Below are 20,996 nucleotides of genomic sequence, written 5' to 3'. Positions count from 1 at the left end.
GACCAGTACCTCCTCTTTGACTCCCATCACCCTCTGGAACACAAACTTGGAGTAATTAGGACCCTACACCACCGGGCAGAACATGTTCCCTCTAAGCCTGAAGGGAAAAAGAAGGAACACACACATGTAAAGGAACCACTTAAAACATGCGGTTATCCTAATTGGGCGTTTATAAAGTCAGCAAAGATGCACAGGAAAGAAGATCAGACACCAGCGAGGGAGGATAAGAAAGACAGACGCAACAACATTGTCATCCCCTATGTAGCTGGTGTATCCGAGAAACTCAGGAGGGTTCTCTCCAAGCACGACAACCCGGTGCATTTCAGACCCAGCAACACACTCAGACAAAAGCTGGTTCACCCGAAAGACAAAGCTCCTAAACACAAACTTAACAATGTGGTGTATGCTGTACAGTGCAGCGAGGAATGCCCAGACCTCCACATCGGAGAGACCAAACAACCCCCAGAAGAGCCACCTCCACAGGACAAGACTCAGCTGTCCATCTGCATCTAAAGGACAAAGGACACTCTTTCAAGGATGCCAATGTTCACATTTTGGACAGAGAGGACAGATGGTTTGAAAGATGAGTGAAAGAAGCCATTTACGTCCACTGTGAGCGACCATCTTTGAACAGAGGCGGTGGTTTACGACACCAACTCTCTGCCATCTATAATCCAGTTTTGAGATCCCTTCCCAGACGCCTTAACACCCACTCACATCCTGGGCCATCTGACCTCAGGAAATCACATGATAGGGAGGGGCCAGGTTTCACGATGAGCTCACCCAAAACCCTGGCTGATTGTAACCCACACCCGCTTTCACACCTTGGCTCATGTGATTAGGTAGAGGATCATCAGGGGGTCCTTTGTCCCTCTTTGGGGGGAAACTCCCACTGGGTTTAAATCTGGGACTCTCCACTATTTGACCTTAGAACTGAAGAAGCTTCTCAGATGAGAGGTGAAACGTCTTCAAGCAACTCATAGAAGTCCAGACGCTTTTCTTTCCAAGCTCCTTTGACTACGATGACCTGGATGACTGAGAACCTTCACAGACATATAGCTCTCCTTAGGATCATTGCCCTGTTGCACCAACCAATTTTGGCCAGCCTTTAGCGTTATTTGTCTCTAGAAAACTTTGGCATACAGAGGAGAGCCTAGATGCTCAGGTCCTACAAATGTAAAACAAGCCCAAATCATTACACCGCCACTGTCGGGCTTCACAGTTGGTATAAAATGTTTGTGTTGATGTTCTGTATTTTATTTTTGCCAAATATGGGGCTGTGCATTATGGTAAACCATCTCCACTTTGACGGCTTCTCTCCACTTTAAATTTTTCAGAAACGACCTCATGACCATTCCCAAATCATAGCTGATGTTTTTCGTCCTTGGCATTGTGATAACACACAACTGCTCCAGACCATCCAACTGTAAAAATAAAACCCTCTGCTTTTATAGAGGTGCTCATACTTGCTGATGATCAATTACATATCTGTACATTTTAACTACTCTAAACACTGCAATAATAAAAATGTTAAAACGCTATTAAAATCAGATTAGAATACAAATTTACAGGAAGATTCTCAGGATGTGTAGATAACTGGTTCTTTTATTTGGCAGTTTACAGAAAAGTTTCAGATGGTGCATGCCATGTTCACAGAACCCCAAACTTTTATTCAGCAAAGCTTTCACAGAGAAATAGATGGAGGGAGAAAAACAAGCAGCAGAAGATGCAGGCAGATATCAGTGGTACTGTATATTAAAAAGAGACTAGTTTAGTGTGCTGAATGTAAAGCATCCTGCATCCATTCTCTATCTAACCCCCTAAATGAGAGAAGGTGCTGATGATGCCTCAAGGTAATTCTTCATTCACACACACCCACACAGACATACGTAATGTTCACACTATCAATATCAAGATGGGAGCAACAGCACATTCTACTGTCCAAGACACTATGCATGATACCAGTATGGTGTCATAACATTCACAACTTTATAAGGTTCATTCCCAATACCGTGTTCTTAACAAAGCTATTCGTTTGGGTAACGATGGATTCATCGAAAAATGGCGCCGTCGGGGTAAAGTGGTAATCTGCAAGTGTATAAACAGTTGCTCCCATTGGGCATAGACATTCTTAATAACAATAAAGCACCTATTGAGCTCATTTCAGAGGAAGTGGACTTCTATGTATCTGTGGGGATTCGATTATTGTTAAGTTCCAAGTGTGCGTGTTGAGAATGAGTAGGTGCGCGTGAGGGAGATACAGATGAGATACGTTGATATCTTGAGGAGTCTGTAGTCTGGAAACACCAACCGTCATTCTTCACAAAAGACACAGCAAAAAACATCATTATCAGGACATCATCGGGAATCAATGCAAATGCCTGTCTACAGCCAACTCACACCACTGAGAGCTTCCACAAGAAAATGGTCGCAGAGTCAAACTTCAAGAACTGAACATTAATCAAAGACAAAGAAAATATTAGATAGATAGATAGATAGATAGATAGATAGATAGATAGATAGATAGATAGATAGATAGATAGATAGATAGATAGATAGATAGATAGATAGATAGATAGATAGATAGATAGATAGATAGATAGATAGATAAAAGTACTGACAAAATTAAAGCCAATAAAACCCATATTCTTTCAATTTCTCTTAAATCAACAAAACCATTCAATTCTCAAGATGAGTGTTATTCATGTTTATATCCACTGATAATACTGATAATAGTGAGTACTGGTGGCATGGTGGGTTGTGATATAGTGGTGAGGTCCTTGAACCTCTCAGCCTCCAGGGTTGAGTGTCTGTTACGAAGAGGGTGAAGGCTCTACCGAGGAAGGGGACAGGACTGGGTGGATGGAAGTCTGGACTCGTGTGAGGCTCATGCTGTCAGCTCTTCCCTCAGCTCTTTGTTTTTGCGCACCACAGCCGCGTGTTTCTCCTGGAAACGTCACAACAGCACAGTGAGAATGATTACTCATCAGGACGCTGCCCAGCCCCTTTCATATGCTTTTAGTTCTGATAAAGCTGACGACTCACCTTCTCTTGTAGGCGCTCCATCATGGCCGCCAGGTGGGCTTCACGGTTCTCCTTGATCTGCTCCATCTTCATCTGGAGCTTCTCCTCAGCCATCTTGCTGAAATTACTGTTCTCTTCCATAGCCTTTAGCAACACGTCCCTCTCATGTTCTCGCTTTTCTGCCAAAGCCCTCAGCACCTGGGCCTCTTGGTACTGAATATACAGAAGTATTCAAATTGAATCATTTGCACCTCCATCTTGTAACATGAATTATTCATTTTCCATAGTTAAATGTCTCAAAGATTTCTTTTGTTTTACAGTTTAAACACCTAAAGCTTGTTGACATCGATGCAATATACTCACCTTCCTCCGTTCTTCAGCTGCCTCGAGTTTCTTCTCAATGTCGTCCAAGGAGATATCCCTCTTTGGGGGTGAGGGAAGGTTGTGGGCTACATCTGACACTGGAGACTGAGGCTTGAGAATCACCTCAAAAGCCTGACCCGAGGCCCGCTTGTTTATAGGTTTCACCTCCATGTCTGTAAATGACACAATTACAATGCTAATGGTAGCAAAGTCAAGACATATTACTGTATCAGTCCAATGATACGTATTTTTTGTCTAAAATCTGAAAGAAATCATCAACATGGAGTTAGCTTGTTTAATTTAAAAGAAAATCCATGATTCAGCTGATTTTGTACCTTCAAAGTCACACACAAGCTTATTGCGTGGCTCTGGGTAGAAGCAGGAGCAGATGAGGGAGAGGACAGACAGCTCCTTCATCTTCTCTTTGTATGCTGCAAGAACATAAAACCATAAAACAAACACAGCATTATCCATTTGTCACAACCAACATTGTCACAAATGGATACATATAGTTGAGATTTTCAATTTGATTACTTGTTAAGAAAGGGGAAATTCTCAACAAGCCTGTTAGCTCAGATGACTGCCTAATGAGCTGTTAAAAGTCTGAAATGTATCTAAGTGCAGCACTGCTTAATAATTAATTGGATGAATGTATTCTGTGAGCATTATCAAACTAAGAGCATAACAACCATTACTTTTACTGAAGTTCACATGTGAGCTAAAATCAGGACATGAAACAGCTTTGTCCAATAATGCGCCTCGGTCACCGTGGTGTCATAGTCATAAAAAACACCAGATTAATGACCTGAACGTTCTTTTTTTAATTAACTTTCACTAGATCTTTGGACTATTTTTAATCTTCACCGCCAGTTCTTCGTGCTCTTTCTATTTTTGACAAAGTGCCCACCTGGCTCTTCAGGACTACAGATTGTCAGTGCTGCTATGCCTTCTGCTGCAAAGGCCAGCGTGTGAAGCAGCCCCTTGCTGCAGGGCTGGCCTGCCTCCCACCCTGCCGTACACCTGTCTGGTTAACTACAAATCTATGCTACTACATGCAGAATAGTGAGTTGGCACATTATATTTTATGTAAAAAAAAACCCTGAAGGAATGGGTGGCTTATATTAAGAATTTTGTAAAATAGGTAGCCAAAAACAAACAAACCCATGCTAAATGTCTGGCCTACAACAATAACTACCCATCAGAAGAGATGACTAGCGTAAAATCTAGTTCCTAATACCAGTGTGCTAACTCTACCTACATTTTATTTTTGTAACATATATCAATAATGAATTTTTGGAAAATAAACTGCAGCACCTCTGCCACAGCTGGTGCAATCCTTTGCAAGGAATAGATAAGGAAAGCTAAAGACATGAATAAAGGGTGCAATCTTATAACCGACAACAATCATCTTAAAGAGACGTTTAAGTGACAAAAAAAGTGAAACGATCACCTGCACCTTTCATTATAGCCACATGAATGTAAAAGTCAAACAGATGAAGCCTCCAAATGATTTGGTGTCGGCTAAATGATCGGCAACCCAGCATCTTGGGTGCGGTCCGTCTGCATTATGCTGCATGTTGGGGCCGCTGTAGCGTGAACCGCAGGTGGAGCATTGTAAGGTTAGTAAACCCCTCTCAGGCAGCCCATATTGTATAATTACACAATGTTACCTAACACAATTGTTATATAAAAATGAATATGTTTACATAGGTAGGATAATATAGGAGATTTTTCAGTAACCTAACGACAGAGGATGCTCGGCGTGAGCCCACATTCTTATCATCAATAGAGTCCTGCGTGGAGACAATAGTCTGCAGAAATGTGATTTAATGCAATTTAGTGTTGAAAACGGCAAAGAAAGCTTTTATTTTATTTTATTTTATCTATTTATATATTTATTTTTATGGTGGAGCTGTTACAGAAGCACGACCACCAGCCGGTAGGCTACACCGGGCCGACACAGACCTTCCGCAAAAATCCTGCACCTGTACCGTGCATCCATCCCGCTTTAATCCATCTGAACCCATCCAGACTAATGCTTACCGGTTGCTGTTTTAGCCATGGCTGATGTATTTCTCCGCAGAGGATGCTGTAGATCTGTTCTGGTGAGCGGTGATGCTGCTTAAGGCACTGAGTCAGCGAAGAGACGGAGGAAGGATCGGATAGCAGACGGGAGGTGGGCACGCACGGGAGCGCGCAAACAGACCCTCCTCTCACGCGCCGCGCGTCTTACACCACCCAGTGTAGGCTAGAAGCTCAAAATACTGAGACACCACAGAATAAAGCCGTTATCTGTCCTCAAGCCTGAATAATAATGTAATAATAATGTGTTTGAGAACGATCCAAGTTAACAGTGCAAAAAATATAGGCCAGAAATAAAATACACCAACATTGTCACTTTTTTTGCGTAAAGAAGTGAATATCCTGGTGTGCAGATGATTCACCACACTGACAACAACCGATATTTCCTCAACCTGCAACTGTGTCATGATATAGTCCAGTATGAAGAAGTTACAGGAATTATAAATGACTAAAGTTTAGATTGAAAAAAACAAAACCAAAGTCTACGTGATTATAACACCTGCATTCACATACTGATTCGTGTCAAAGCTGTGGCGGTGAAAAGGATCTGTTAAACTAATTCAAACAGATAATACTGTAACATAAGTAAGAATGAAGACTTCTTCACCGAGCTGCTGCAGACTGCCACGCCTGCTGGTCAAAAATATCAGCAATGACACTCGCCATTAGTCAGAGTGTTCAATTTTATCTCAACCTTTAATGCGTCATCTATCACCAGCATTAGACAAAAGAGGGAATGAGTGTACTAAAGTTATTCCTCTGACCAAAGCAGTCCAAAGTAACTTCAGTCTCAGCAGATCTTTCTAGAAAATGAACCCTGTGACACCAGCTGAAAATTTTAAAACCAGGTGTTTTCCCCATATAGCTGATTTTAACAGACAAACTAGGTTAGACCAAGGTTAGTATTCATGATTTTGACTCGAATTTACATGAATTGCTGATTGATTGAAACATCTTTCAATAACTGTTCCTTCATTAAATCCAAGCCTAAGGTACGACCTCAAAGTAGGTATTCTTTCCATTTTTTTTTCATTAATTGTAACAAATTAATGTAACTTTATGATAACCTTAGCAGACAACACAACAAAGCCATACTTCCTTCGGCCAGCTGTTTGTGTGTGGCTCAACACAAACCATTCTGCCAACAAAGAAACAAACAGATATATTTATACAACACTGCCTTTACATGCCTAGCTTCAAATACCTTTCTCATTTCTTATACTCGGGCGGGGGCTCAGTTGTTACATGTGTCACATTTTAACCTAGCTACCACATGGCTTAAGCTTGCTGATGAAAAACCTTGAGCTTTTTAACAAGTGTCCAATTTTTAACCGACTAATACTGTGTGAGCTTTTTATTACAGAAAAAGCAGCAACATGAAAAATTACTCTGACCCCTAAAAATGACAAAATACTTCCTCCCCTCAAACTTTTCTGTCTTTTCCACAAATTAACCACCGCAAAAGTGTCCTTTAATGTGGCGTTAACAGTTAATGTGACAACAACACCAGTCTACCCAAAATCTTTTAGGGAGATTATTATTATTATCATTGATAATTTACTGTTCAATCAGTACACACCAGAACACCATTTATTAATATCTTTGGCTTGTTTATTGGTCAGGATGCTGATCTTGACTTCACCAGGCTTTTCAAGAGCTGCAAATACTGACAGATCATATAACAAACTTCACATTGCATTTGTGCCGCAGTGCCTCTTACTTAAAGAATTCTTTTCTTAATATGTTGTGAAATTTCAGACTGCACAAAGCTTTACTTGCTTGCTTTATTTATGACACAAAGCAGAAATCTTTCTCAAGCGGAGTGTTGTGTTGTTGCAATTTTATATTGTGAAAGAAATGCTGAGCACATATACAAAGGTCGAAGAAACTGAATACAATCTGGATGACAATAAAAATGTAAAAAAAAATCTCCACATACACAATTAAGTTTTCAATAACAAATCTAAACCTATAAAATATTTTAAAAATGTATTTTTTATAATAGGTGTAAAAAGGTCATTTTGTTATGGCACCACTGTAAGTTTAGACTTACAGGTTCAAGTTTTACGGATCTGAAACTTTACATGTCAAGTAGAATAAGACGACCTTAACTAATACACATGAACTTAACTCACTTTAAATACAAGGGTGCTACATCAATTCAAGTGTACTTAAGAGAAATACGAAATAAAACAACAGTGTAGCGGTGCATGTTTTTATAGCAGTGTATCAACTAAATCAGTGTCAAAGGATAAATAGAAGGCATCATTTAAGTCTTTTGGAGATATTTAAAGGTATGACTTCTAGACAGAAGATCATAAGAATTTACTGTATGCTTGCATTTATTTAGCTATCTTTCGCTTTGGCATTCAGCTGCTTCTTAATGTAGTAGCCGACCAGTATCTGAGGACGCTGCTGGTAACTGTGAAGAACTTCGTGAGAGCTGCGCAGCTGATCTCCCTTCAGCCGATCCAGGAGCGTGACGCAAACCACAGCCGCTTTTCACAAACAGAGATAAAAGTTTTCAGACACAAAAAAAATGCTGTCAGAAGTAAAACGATGCTGATATTGAAATTTCTTACCTCGTAGACCACTCAGTTTACACATAGCAGCAAACACTGATGACTCCATCTCTATATTACAAACTCCTGCTTCCTGAGCTTTGTTGAGGTAGTCTTGCTTGTCCTCCTCAGTGTAGGAGCAGAAAGCGCCATCCAAACGGGCTTGCCCTACACGTGTGATCAAACAGAGAAAACAGGAAGACAGTGAAAGACTGTAGATGTTGGCAAACAGTGTACTCGCTAACACATTGATGCATCAGAACTCAAACCTTCATAGAAATCCAGCGTGCACATGGTGTTGCCTACAACTGTCTTAAACTGGTTTAGCTCCTTGCTGCACTGCAGCAGGTCCTCAGCCAGGCTTTGGTCCAGATCAGTATTGCGCACCACGGTCTTCCCAAGGATCACCTGCTCAAACCTGGGCTGAAAGGTGGGATCCACAGACTGTTTGGTGACAACAACAGTGCCAGGCTCAAGTCCTGAAAGCCAAATATAGCAGGTTAGATGAAAAAGTTTTTTAAAGTGAAAATACAAATGTAAAGATTTTAGGACAAATTACTTTATAGCCCTTTCTAGAGCATATATCTTTACTATGAAGATCTGTGGTTGTAAAATTTAGTCACAGCTTCTAGAATTGAATCACCATCGTGTGCATCATGTGCTGGAAATGTTACATGTATAGACTTCAAAATCAAAGATGCAACACAGGCCAACAGCTAAATGTTCATGCAATTGCTTGTGTAAGGCCAAGGTTGTGTAAATTTCAAAGGCAGGCTTCAAAGATCAGCTGATCTCTCTTTCAAAAATCTGATAAAATGAGTTAAAACCAAGTATTTGCAATTAATTGTGAAAATGTTTTCATGAAGCAATTTGATTAAGGAACCTTAGTCTGTTTCTTGGGATAAAAATAGAAAAATATGCCCTTTTTAAAAACAAAGACTCTGTTGTCATCTCTTGCGTCATCACACGATCCATCTACTGGAAAGTACGTGCGACACAATTACAAGGGAAATTAGCATATTCTAAATAACAAACGAATTTCTAGCTTGCTAATGCTGCACATGTATTATTATATATTTACAATGACAAAAAATATATAACCCCTCAATACTGATCTTCATTTAAGTGTAACTTTAACCTAAAATGTCACAGTTTTCCAGTCTAGTGCTCAGCATTCATCACTCTTATGCTGTCTCTCATTTTTGCTTACACCATCTCTGCTTTCCCGCTAGTTGTAATACCCGATCCTTTGAGCTTTGTTAAAATGTAACGAATAACACAGAAACCTTTGCCTCGTTTTGTCTAAACTGAAAACAAATCATTAACCTAGAGACCATTTTGTTGACAGGATCATACTTTCGCTTTCAGCTATTCACCGGTAACATTTTGTAACTGCATCTTGCACAGCTGCACACAAGAAATAAATCAGTCCCCAAACTGACAAATATTTATCAAATTAAACAAAAAACCTTATTTTGGTTGTTTATTTTACTACAATGATTTGGAAAATGGGTCTGGTATGACATGTAATTAGTCCCATGGTAACTAAGATCCTATCACAAGCTGGTCTTTAGGCTTAATCTACAAATTAATCCCAAACAGCACCCAATTCCAAAGGGTCACTTCACCTTTCCTCAACAAGAAAAGGGCCCAAATGCACATACCTACTCCACCTGATGTCCCAATGCGTATAATTGTAACATCTGTGCACTTTGCATGATAGAGGAGCTTTATTAGCTCATGCAACATTATGGCAATAGATGGGATGCCCATTCCGTGCTGCAAAAACAAGCAGAGATATACACAATTTTTAAATGACGTTCATGATATTATTATGCATTTTGGTAGATTAACAAATACAAGTTAAGAAAACGATCATGTGGAAAACAAAATAACATTGAGGATATTGTTCTTACATACACTGACAGAGAGGACAGGGCCAACTTTGTACATGGCGTAACGATCCGTCCCAGCACAGATATTTGGATACTCAGATTTGGGGTCTTCCATACCGAGCTCAGCTGCGATGTACTCAGTGAATGCTTTCATTCTCCAGGGACTCCCACCCACACAAACAAACTACAGTGAAGCACACACATAAAGATAGACATGAGAACTGCACAGACAAAAACAGGCTCAAGGCTTTAAAATAAAAATTTAAAAAGATGACTATGGGATACATTACTTTGACATCACCAAACATATCTTGTAGGCTATGAGTTTCAGTTCCTAGACTGAAGTGGTAGAGGATGTCTTCTTTCAGTGCATCCAGGTGTGGGTTGTGCACATAAACAGGGCTTTAAGAGGGGAGAAGGATAGACATGAAAGGGTCAGTTAAAACAATGAATCACACAGATCAATGAAGAGCAATGATTGTTACGTAAATATGGTGGGTAGCTAACGGGGCAGTATTACAAATATCTTATTGGTTCTGTAAAGACGGTGTTATTTAACAATAACAAAACCGTCACGACTTTCAGGGGGGGAAAGAAAGAAAAGAAAATCAATGGACATATATCCTGTCACACCCCAGCTTCCTCATTCCAAGACGACATTGCAGTTGACGTGTGTGAAGCGGTTTTGTCGAGTAGTACCTGCGTTTTTAAACAAATATGTCGAACATTATGTTGACCGGAACTTCTCACCTGCTGCACGGAGCGCTTCCTTCGGCCTTTGAGTCCATGTTTCCTGCGAACAGCCGAATCCGAACAAAATTACTCAGTGAGCAGAATGAAAGAAACGCATAACCACACCTGGCTGCTGAGAAAGCCTGTTACTTAGAATTTCACCAACATCTAACTCAGTTCTCGAATCTGGACAATTAAGGTTTTTGGTTTTGTTTTTACATTTAAAACAGTCACCATAGGAACATACTGTCAACATGCAGATTCAGCACTATCGCGCACCGGCTACAGGAAATACGGTAATGAGCTTCATCCTTACCTGAAAGATCAGCCAACGGGACTCACGAAACCAAACAAAAAATAAAAAGCAGATATAGATGTTTTGCTCTTTGCGAGGTTACTTTTCTGCTGCTGTCTTCCTCCGTTTCATTTCAGTATTAAAATCTGACTTAACGCCGAGAGCCGGCCCACAATGCCGTGACGTCGGATGAGTCACAGGGGTACTAAATGAGTCTCGTCACCCACTCACTTGTTGGCTACCGGCTTCCGGTCACGTACAGAGGTCGACGAAGTGCAGCAGATGTTCAGTTACAGCGGCGCTATTAAAGGATTTCCGCATATGTTGGGAAAAGCAGTACTTTTCCGAGTTTATTTTGTGTGAGTCAGTTTGGTCAAAATGACGAAGGTTGTACAAGAAATTAATTCATTAAGTACAGGAATCGTGGTTTTATCCTCGAATAGTGTAAAAAATACTTACATTTTATAAAATGTGCTCAACAAAATCTTTCATGTGTGATTTTCACTTCCTGTAGATTCATGTTGACCGTTAATCTTTTTTTTTTTTTTAATAGCAAATTTGTTGTCAAATAACCACTTTATGTAGAACACATAACAAACAGATAAAATAAAATACCATTGGTGTTCCTGTTAATATCTGCTTGACTGATGCAAGAGTCACTCCCGTTTATGCCAATTTCTTAAGCTGTTTAATGCACGGACATGCTCACCAGCTGTACAATACACAGGTGTGTCATTTGTGATGGAAACTGCTGCTGAAGCAGGTTGATAATAGCAGAGGTATAGGACAGAAAATCAAAAGCAATTTGTAGACAAATGCAAATCTTAACTCCAGAGAATTTCTAATTATGTGTAAACATAATTGGCGCCATCACTTCAGTTCAGGACTTTTATTAAAGCATCTGAAAAGTAGCCATTCAGTTTTTTTTTTTTCTGTTTCAAAAAGGTGTTCACACAGTATAAATACACTACAGCACTCTCAGGGGGTTATCAAAAACCGAAATTCTTGTGAACCTCCTGCAAAATAATAAATAGGAAATAAAAAGTTAAATTAAACTGAAAGGAAGAACAGCAAACACAAACACTGCACAAGCAAGACTCATTTCTCAAGGTGAGTGAAGCCCTTCAGCCGCCCTAAAAACAAACAAAGGTGACATATTTTTATTATGGTGTTTATGTTAGCGACCTAATTTTAACAATATACAGTAAAAACTACCTTTTTTTCTAGGTTTTAACTTTAACTTAATTCCTACATATACACATTAACTGGTGTTATAAATGTCCAATGTTCAAATTATTCTTGAAGAACAATGGGTATTTCATTCAAATCATAATCTATACTCTCTACTGTTTTTCTACTGTATGAAAAAAGCATTAAAGTCAAACTGTGGTAACAAATTTACAGTATTAAACTCACATTTTATCTTTCTTGCCATTCATCCTCATTTCATAAAGCCTTAGTTGCTCAGGATCTCTCTGTGAAGATAGTATAAAAGCATTTTAAATCCAGACACTACTGATACTATTTGGACCACTTAGCAAGTAAACAACAAGAATTTTACACTTACTGCCTCACTTAACACTATTGGGTGCTCTGGCAAGAATTCTGGCTTCTTCCTGGCCTCCGGACAACTGGCCAGACCAATTAAGAAGTCCCTTGTGTAAGATATCCTGTCTGAAGATAAACATGGTATAAGAGTTCAAGTTAGGGATATCCAAAAGAATCTGGTTGCTTCTTTACCTCAAAGGTAATAAAGCTGACAAAAAATGTTTGTGATGCATTGGGATTCACCAACACTTCTGCATTGGCTAACATCAAACACAACCTCACTAAAAAGACAAACTCCTTCTAAGAAGCTTATTCAGGTGTGTGATAATTCTCTGATTACTGGATGTTAAGGCCCTCTTGTGGTCATTCCTCACAATATCAGCTTTTTGAGGAAACATTTGTGATGTCTTTGGTCCAAAATTCCTCCTTGTCACTGTTTATGAATTCAGGGTTTGATGACAGGTGTAACAGTGAAGCTGTAAAGTATAGAGGTAATGAGGGTAAATGGGTTTAAATACATGGGGTTAACCCTTCAAAGGGATGAACAGAGCACAAGCGAGGTGAAGAAGAGCATGCAGGCAAGGGGGAGTGGAGGAGGTTTGAGTGATTTGTGACAGAAGTATCGCTGCAAGAGTGAAAGGGAAGATTTGCAAGACGTTAGCGAGACCTGCTGTGATGAATGGTTTGGAGACAGTGGCTCTGACAAAAAGAGACAAGGTCGAGCTGGAAGCAGTAGAGTTGAGACACTCAGATTTTCAGTCAGAGTGACCAGAGGCCTGACTGTGAAGCAGGATATCAGATTATCCAGGTAACTTCAGAGTTAACCTTGGATTTCCCGTACTACAAAGGTGGTTTACTTCTTACTGGGGTACATTGCCATGATAACTTATAACCTGCTCTGGAGCATGTTATGTTCCAGATTAGAGACCAATCGGTATGAAATTACTGCCTAATGACCAAACAGTTCTTCACAAAACACTAATTCCAGGAAGATTCTTCAGACACCTGAGGGGAGAGTACGAGGGTCTGAAGTCTTTGAGTTTCCCTGATGACAAAATCTGATTCCTTGATATATTTTTTTTCTGCTGGCAACAAAAAACTTTAAAATAGTTTCATTGTTCTATAAGCATTAATATATGATCATAAAACAGGACCATATATTGTTGACTTCCCATCAAATTTGTTCATAGACTGAGTCTATGATTTTGTTTTTTATTTAATGTTTATGCTTGAACCCTTAAAAACCAGAAAAGCTGCAGGTGGGAGAATAAAAACTAGAACGGCCAGGAGCAGGTTATGTTTGGTTCAGAGGTTTGGTATAAAATTGTGAAGAACATTTTCAGCATTGTGATAGATTTTCTTCTGGCAGAATAAATTTTATATGTGCAAGTTATTAAACCGTAACCTTACAAAAAACACTGAACGAAGTGAAAACTGTGTCTCACTCTCATGCAAACGTATGTGTCTTAATCTGTGATTCAGAAAATATATGAAATGCACTATCTATGTGTATACTTTTTTTTAATCTCCTGCTAAGCCTCCTTGGCATTTCTGGAATTGCAGCTACTAGAATGCACACCAAAAACACTTGTTTACCACACTGACAAGCTGAAGTGCTTTCCACGCCTTGTTTATTAGCCTATGGGACAGCAAAATATATTATTTTGGAAAAAAATAATATAAGAAGAAGAAGAAAAGACTCACCTTTTTTCTGTTTATGAAGGTTGATGATCTTGTAGAACTGCTCTACACCAATATTTGTCTATCAAATACAAAATTTCAGCTTAAATATATTTTTTTAAAAAGCATGATATCATGAGTCTAAAATACTGAAGCGCCGAATAATTAAATGATTAGTTATTTGAAAGGTTAGTGTTATGTGTCATCTTTGTGTAGTGCCACCGTTCTCAAATGTTGAGGTGTGTCACAGGTTTACTCTGGTGGCATAAGGTGCTCACACAGTGGAAAAAATCATCTTAGATTAATCTTAGCCTGACAACGTCTCACCATGGCAAACAGCATCTCTACAAAACCCAGATTTGCAGTGACAAGCTAGAGCCTGATGGACAAACTATGGAAAGCCAAAGCTTAGAACATGTTCACTTTCCCATCCTTTTTTGTTGTTTGATTATGAATTACCTTCAAACAGGTGGATGCTTTTTAGTACTTTTTTTCAGTACTGTTATACATGTATCTCCATATCATATATACACTGTCAGCTTCACCTTTTTGTAACAATGTCGTTTAAACTCCTTTTTTATTAGTAGGCTTCATTTACCAAAACTATATTTTACCTTCTGTGAAAAAAGTGTAATATGTTTAGTTTATCCCAGCTTTCATAGTGCACAGCTGTAATAGAGAGGGAGACAGACATACTCACATTCATACCTACAGTCAACTTAGAATCACATATTAACCTAACGTCTTGATGCATGCTCAATCATTAAGGTAAGTAAATCCCAAAAGGTGGATTCTGTTCATCTGGACGTAGCGTTGCGTCACTCATCCAAGGGAATTCTTCAATCTCGAGACTGAAGAATTCAATTGGATGAGTGACAAAACATTTTTCCCATTGAAAACGTAACGTCCAGATGAACAGCTACTAACCTAACCTTTGCATGTCTTTGGACTGTGGGAAGAAGCCATGCAGACACATGGAGAAGATTTAAACTCCACACAGAACTAACCTTCTTCCTATGAGTCACGAGTACTAACCACTGCATCACCATGCAACCATCTTCATAATTAGGGTTTTATTTTTTACTTGCCTCTTGATCCATCAGGACATGTGCAGCAGGATTTATTGGTGGATCTAAACAAAGTATTAAAATCCCCATATGAACATTCATTACACGGGAACACATTACATTTCAAACTGGCACATTTGATCCTGTTTACTTGCACTGATGACTTACCAATGTCGGCAGGAATGCAGCGGCGCAGGGGTCTCGCTGGCTCCAGGTGCTTTTGAAGGATTCTTCTCCTTGATACCTCCATTCTGGCGTCAGTAAGGTTCAAACATGCTTTAAGCCAACTAATTTCTACAAGCCTACTAAGCAGTGCTGCATTAACAGAAGGAGACATTAGTCACTAATATATTACTTTTCAGTGTTTTAAAAAGAGGGGTTTGGAGTCCAAACCAAGGCCAAGGCTGCATATCAGGAATACTTACAACTTTTCACTATAGTGTGTAATGATTTATGACCCTATAAATTATTGATATTATTTTATTCCCATTGGTAATGACTTTATTATTTCATAATTAAGTATCTTTTTTTACAGCTACAATATTCAAATACTTCACTAAATAATTTGAGTTTATTGGTATGAAAAGTTGTAAATGTCATGCATCTACATAACAAGATGATTGCTTAGATTTTGTGAAACTAGCAAAATAAACAAAAACAAAAAAAACGTTTGTGATACAAAACCAAACTGCAATCACAGTCCCTGTTTCAGTTCAATTTATATACAGTCATGTGAGAAAATTAGGACACCCTATGAAAGCCTGTATATTTTAAAATATATTTGGCCATATGGATATTTAATGCCAATTTTAATGATACTGAGGAATCCAAATAATATCACTAAACAATTAAAAAAATAAAAAAAGCCGTTTTAAAATTTTATGTGAAATGTAATTTTAAAAGAATGCAATTTCTGGTGAGGAATAAATTAGGACACCCTCACATATTATCCCACTTAAAATGGTTAAAATCACACACAGGTGTATCACATTAGGTGCACATGATCAGTACATCGTTAACCAGCATTTTAAAAGAACCTTGCCTTATCTATACCTCAAATTTAGTTTGGTGCTTTGCTGCAGCAGGACCTGGCCAGCTCACCATCACAGAATCCATCATGAATTCTGCTGTGTATCAGAGGGTGCTTGAAGAACATGTGAGACCATCTGTTAAAAAATTAAAGCTGAAGTGGAACTGGACACTAAAACATGACAATGACCCAAAGCATACCAGCAAATCTACCAAGGACTGGCTAAAAACTAAGAAGTGGAGAGTCCTGGAATGGCAAAGTCAAAGCCCTGATCCTAACCCCATTAAGATGCTGTGGGGTGACTTGAAACGGGCTGTACATGCCAGAAAACCCTCAAACATCTCACAGCTGAAGGAATTCTGCACTGAGGAGTGGAGCGAACCTTCTTCTGATCATGTCAGAGACTGGTAAAAAGTTACAGTAGTTTTATGTTGTATAGGACTACAGAAAGAGATCCAATTTATGAAAATGAACTAAAAATTTAAACTGTACAAAGTTTTTTGTAAGAAGATACCTGAACAATATTTATAGTGTTATATGTTTTTATAGTATGTTTGTTGGAATTACATTTCTATGTGTTTAAAAAAACAAAACAAAAAAAAGTTATTGGAAAGTATATTACTTTATATGAATGTCAGCTCTAAGCAAAACCAGTTTGACCAGATATCCAAAGTAAATCCTGGTCAGACTGCTGCTAATAACTGGGTAGACATTAATAGAAACTGCATTTTGGCTGGATATTACTGCCTGTGAGCATGTCTGTTTTGAGCTTGTGTCTCGTTCTTGTTTACATATTGTATATAAAAATAAATGGATCCGTGAAGGAAAAAAAAAAAAAGTAAAAAGTTACAAAAGGCGTCTCGCTGAAGTTATATGAGCCAAAGGAGGCAACACTAGTTATCAGGGGGTAGGGTTTCCTAACTTTTTCCTCCATTAAAACAAACATTTTTGGGTTTTTTGATGTTTCACAAAATGTTCATTTATACAACAACAACAACAATCTTTATTTATAGAGCACATTTAAAAGCCTTGGGCATACCAAAGTGCTTTACATAAAACAATAAAAAATAAAACAGTTCACACATTAACATCAAATACATAAAGGTAACGAATTATGTTCACAGATAAAAGCCACCAATAAGAGTAAACTGCAGCACATAGGTTATAGCAAGGTAAGACTGTACCACCATGATAAAAGACACCAATAATGGAAAGATAGCAGAGAATTTAATACAATAGGTCAATAGGTCACTGCAAGCAAGCCAGCATTTAACTGGTAGAAAAGGCAAGTTTAAAAAGATATGTTTTTAGCTGTGATTTAAAAGAATGAATAGAATCAGACGCCCGGATGCCAATCGGGAGATTGTTCCACAGCTCCGGTGCAACTAGAGCAAACGATCGATCACCTCTAGATTTCAGCCGAGATCTGGGCTGAACCAGCAGTAACTGTCAGGATGACCTTAAAGCCCTAGCAGGAGCATATGGGTTTAAAAGTTCCTTAAGATAGCTTGGTGCAGTGTTATTGGTAATTTTAAAAGTAAACAACAAAATTTTAAATTGAATACGATATTTGACAGGCAACCAGTGCAGATCAGCAAGGACAGGAGTAATGTGGGCAAACTTCTTGGTTTTAGTTAGAATGCGTGCTGCAGCATTCTGAACTGTCTGTAATCTATGTAAAAGGGAAGAGTGGAGACCACAATAAAGTGAATTACAGTAATCTAGCCTTGACGTTACAAAGGCATGGATGAGCTTTTCTAGGTCTTTATACGGGATATAGTGCCTGGCCTTAGAAATAAGGCGAAGCTGGTAAAAACTAGATCTGACAACAGCAGATACTTGTTTATCAAGTGTAAATGAGCTGTCAAATAAGACACTCAGATTCCTAACAGTGTCAGAGAAAGAACTAGTGAGAAAACCAAAGGCATCCCGAAGTTTGGCACGAAGGGCATTACTACCAAAAATCATAATTTCGGTTTTCTTATCATTAAGGATAAGAGTATTTGCCAAAAGCCATTTCTTGACCTCACACATGCATTCTCGGAAGCTATTCAAAGACAGAGCAAGATCATCGTTTAGCTCAAAATAGATCTGGATATCATCCGCATAATAGTGAAAAGCAATGTGGTATTTCTCAAAGATAGCACTTAAAGGAAGCATGTACAATGAGAAAAGGGTAGGGCCTAACACAGATCCCTGGGGGACACCACAGCAAACAGGTACAGCCGAAGAAGAGGATGTGGCCAGATGTACCGAAGAGAGCCGATTGGAGAGGTAGGATTTAAACCAATCCAAGGCAGCGCCCTTAATGCCTACAGTGTGCTCTAGTCTCGCCAATAGGATGTTATGGTCAACCATGTCAAATGCCGATGAAAGATCCAATAGCACTAGGACAGAGGGGCGTCCATTGTCAGCCATTAGTAAAAGATCATTGAAAACACGAAGCAGCGCTGATTCAGTGCTGTGATGTTGTTTGAAGGCCGATTGAAATTTATCATTTATATTTATGTTGTTTAATTGCAATTACGTCGCTTTCTTTTCCAGTAATACATAAAATCATGATTGGAAATTGATATGTGAACAGTTCATAATAAAGAGCTGATTAGTTAATGGGGGTGTCCCAATTTTCTCACATGACAGTACACAGTGCCAAATCACAGCAACAGTCACCCCAAGGCACTTTATATTGTACAGCAAAAAGTATTAACTCATCTGGCATTAACTCATCCAGGTGTGAAAGTGTGTTTTGTAAGAAGTCACAGACAAGGCTGGCCAAACAACAACAACAATAATAATAATAGTAATTTTGTTTAAACAATTTTTCATTTCATCTTTGTTTAAAGAATACAACGATTAAATGCGGTGTGATATCTGTGATGAAAAGGAAGAATTACTGATAACGAATAGGGAAATCTCAAAGAAAAAGAAAGTATTCGCATTTTATTAGCTAAAATAGTCTGGTCAGGGTTAGACCGTTAAATATCAAACTCCTAAGGTTTAGCATACAGAGAAACAGAATAGAAAAATAATTAAATAAGAAACTTACATAAATAATAAATTCTCCGGCTTAATATACTTAAATAAAAATCGGTTTAATGTTAGTTGTTTATTTACTTATTACTTAACATGTTTCATTTAGCTTAACTTTACTACACTGGATGTAAGCTAACTTGCCAAACTTTATGAGGCTGTCAACAATAGTTGTTAAAAGCCTTTTCTAAAAATCTAAATCTCAATTTAACTGCATTAACAAAACAACTTTTGAAAACAGGTGTAACGATCCCGCTGTCCACTATAACGCGCTCATGGCACCCCCTAAAAAATAAAATGAATCTGTGTAAAGCCTGCGCATCAAGGCAACGGCGAGCAGCTAACGTTAACATTAGCGGTTGATGTGAAGGTTCACAGTTCGCTGCGTATTTAATGGTCAGCATTGTGTGTACAGATAGGCTAAATGACGTTAAAACAACAAAACGAGAAAGAAAAATAAGACAAGTAATAGAAAAACATAACTTGGAAAACGATGCAAAAGTTTGAACTCCTATAAACATCTATTAAATCTAACTAGCAACGCTCTGCTCATTGCGCGAATTTATAGATATTGAGGTTTAAAATTTATTCACCTCTAGTTCAACGAAATTCCCTCAGCGTGGATTTCAGCCTGTTCGCCTCACCAGTGTCATGCTAGTCAAGAGGAAGAAAAAACACAAATAACACGACTTCCGAATTTTAATTTTCAAAATAAAACTCATGCAGTCACCATCATCGATACACGTTCTACTGTCGTGAAAAGGGAGTAGTGTTGTTTCCACATTTAATCTAATTAGCAATTTTATCAATATCTGAATGTTTTTTCTGTACAAGTAGGTATTGACTATCGTTACAGCATTAAAAGGAGTGTTTTTTCTTTTTATAACTGTACGGTCTTCTGTAACAGCCGTATTTGATGTGAAGCCACACCTCGCCATTGCTTAGGCGGCTACCAGGACCCGGTACACCTCGTTGCAACATTGGATAAGTGCTTAGTGGTTGATCAACTACCGTTTATCAGTTAACTAAATGTCTTGAGAAATTTTGTATACAAAGTTATTTTAGATTGTTATACACAAGAGAAAATTAGAAATTGTCATTTTAAATGTTCACATTTTTTAAACTAATTTTTCACTAGGTTTGAGCTGTGCAGCTCTCCCAGTGCTTACAAATTATGTAAAATGAGCAGAAAGCACACACACACACACACACAAAAACCCCCACCACGCAATAGTTTTAGACAGGCCTCTATAGTTATTATTTCAAACCTGTCAGTACACCATATTCACCACTACAGATGAGTAGTGACCATTTAAACGGTGGTCGTATTTAAGGTTTTGTTCTTTGAAGGCTGTCTACAAAAAATAAAATCAATAAAATGCAGAATATCATAACAGGTCTTTGAGGGGAGAAAAAAAAATACATCACTGAACTCGAAATATTTTTTATTTATTATTTATCTGTATCCTGTATAGACAAGCTTGATCAGCAGATCCTAATTTAATGTTAACAATTCAAAAGCATCCATTTTTATTTTAAAATGACAAAAAGACAGTAAGATGAAATGGAATACACACTATAACAAGTTCAATCAAAAATTGAAATAGAGTATTGCTTTTAGCAGCTAAAACAAGGCTAAATTAAATACATGCAAGCTAACTTTATAGTTAGAATCATAAAGCCACCCCA

General features: G+C 38.3%; 3 protein-coding genes across 5 annotated transcripts; all 3 read right to left on the bottom strand.

Moving 5' to 3' along the window:
• Positions 1-2,692: 2,692 nt before the first annotated feature.
• Positions 2,693-5,588, bottom strand: stmn2a (stathmin 2a). The gene is made up of 5 exons (XM_085473688.1): positions 5,431-5,588; positions 3,723-3,818; positions 3,388-3,560; positions 3,046-3,237; positions 2,693-2,947 (listed from the first exon to the last, which is right to left on the bottom strand). Exons 1-5 carry the CDS (start codon positions 5,447-5,449, stop codon positions 2,888-2,890), a joined length of 540 nt encoding a protein of 179 aa, XP_085329814.1. The 5' UTR covers positions 5,450-5,588; the 3' UTR covers positions 2,693-2,887.
• Positions 5,589-7,239: 1,651 nt separating this feature from the next.
• upp1 (uridine phosphorylase 1) lies at positions 7,240-19,960 on the bottom strand. 3 transcript variants are annotated; one of them, XM_085473683.1, is made up of 8 exons: positions 19,901-19,960; positions 10,676-10,718; positions 10,216-10,327; positions 9,951-10,109; positions 9,695-9,809; positions 8,300-8,509; positions 8,052-8,198; positions 7,240-7,967 (listed from the first exon to the last, which is right to left on the bottom strand). In XM_085473683.1, the coding sequence occupies exons 2-8, from the start codon at positions 10,711-10,713 to the stop codon at positions 7,816-7,818; spliced, it is 933 nt and encodes a 310-aa protein (XP_085329809.1). In that variant the 5' UTR covers positions 10,714-10,718; positions 19,901-19,960; the 3' UTR covers positions 7,240-7,815. The 3 variants fall into 3 exon arrangements, with proteins under 3 accessions (XP_085329809.1, XP_085329810.1, XP_085329808.1); XM_085473684.1 differs by lacking the exon at positions 19,901-19,960 and adding an exon at positions 12,369-12,427; XM_085473682.1 differs by lacking the exon at positions 19,901-19,960 and adding an exon at positions 10,974-11,748.
• Positions 11,827-19,966, bottom strand: gra (granulito). The gene is made up of 7 exons (XM_085473686.1): positions 19,901-19,966; positions 15,416-15,498; positions 15,269-15,312; positions 14,205-14,262; positions 12,520-12,626; positions 12,369-12,427; positions 11,827-12,085 (listed from the first exon to the last, which is right to left on the bottom strand). The coding sequence occupies exons 2-7, from the start codon at positions 15,495-15,497 to the stop codon at positions 12,058-12,060; spliced, it is 378 nt and encodes a 125-aa protein (XP_085329812.1). The 5' UTR covers position 15,498; positions 19,901-19,966; the 3' UTR covers positions 11,827-12,057.
• Between the last annotated feature and the right edge of the window lie 1,030 nt (positions 19,967-20,996).

Source organism: Copadichromis virginalis, linkage group LG11, assembly GCF_057382275.1.
Source record: "Copadichromis virginalis isolate Kocher_CV1m ecotype Utaka linkage group LG11, C_Virginalis_male_GT1.1, whole genome shotgun sequence".
Taxonomy (NCBI): domain Eukaryota; kingdom Metazoa; phylum Chordata; class Actinopteri; order Cichliformes; family Cichlidae; genus Copadichromis; species Copadichromis virginalis.
This window is presented reverse-complemented; position numbering and strand designations above follow the sequence as displayed.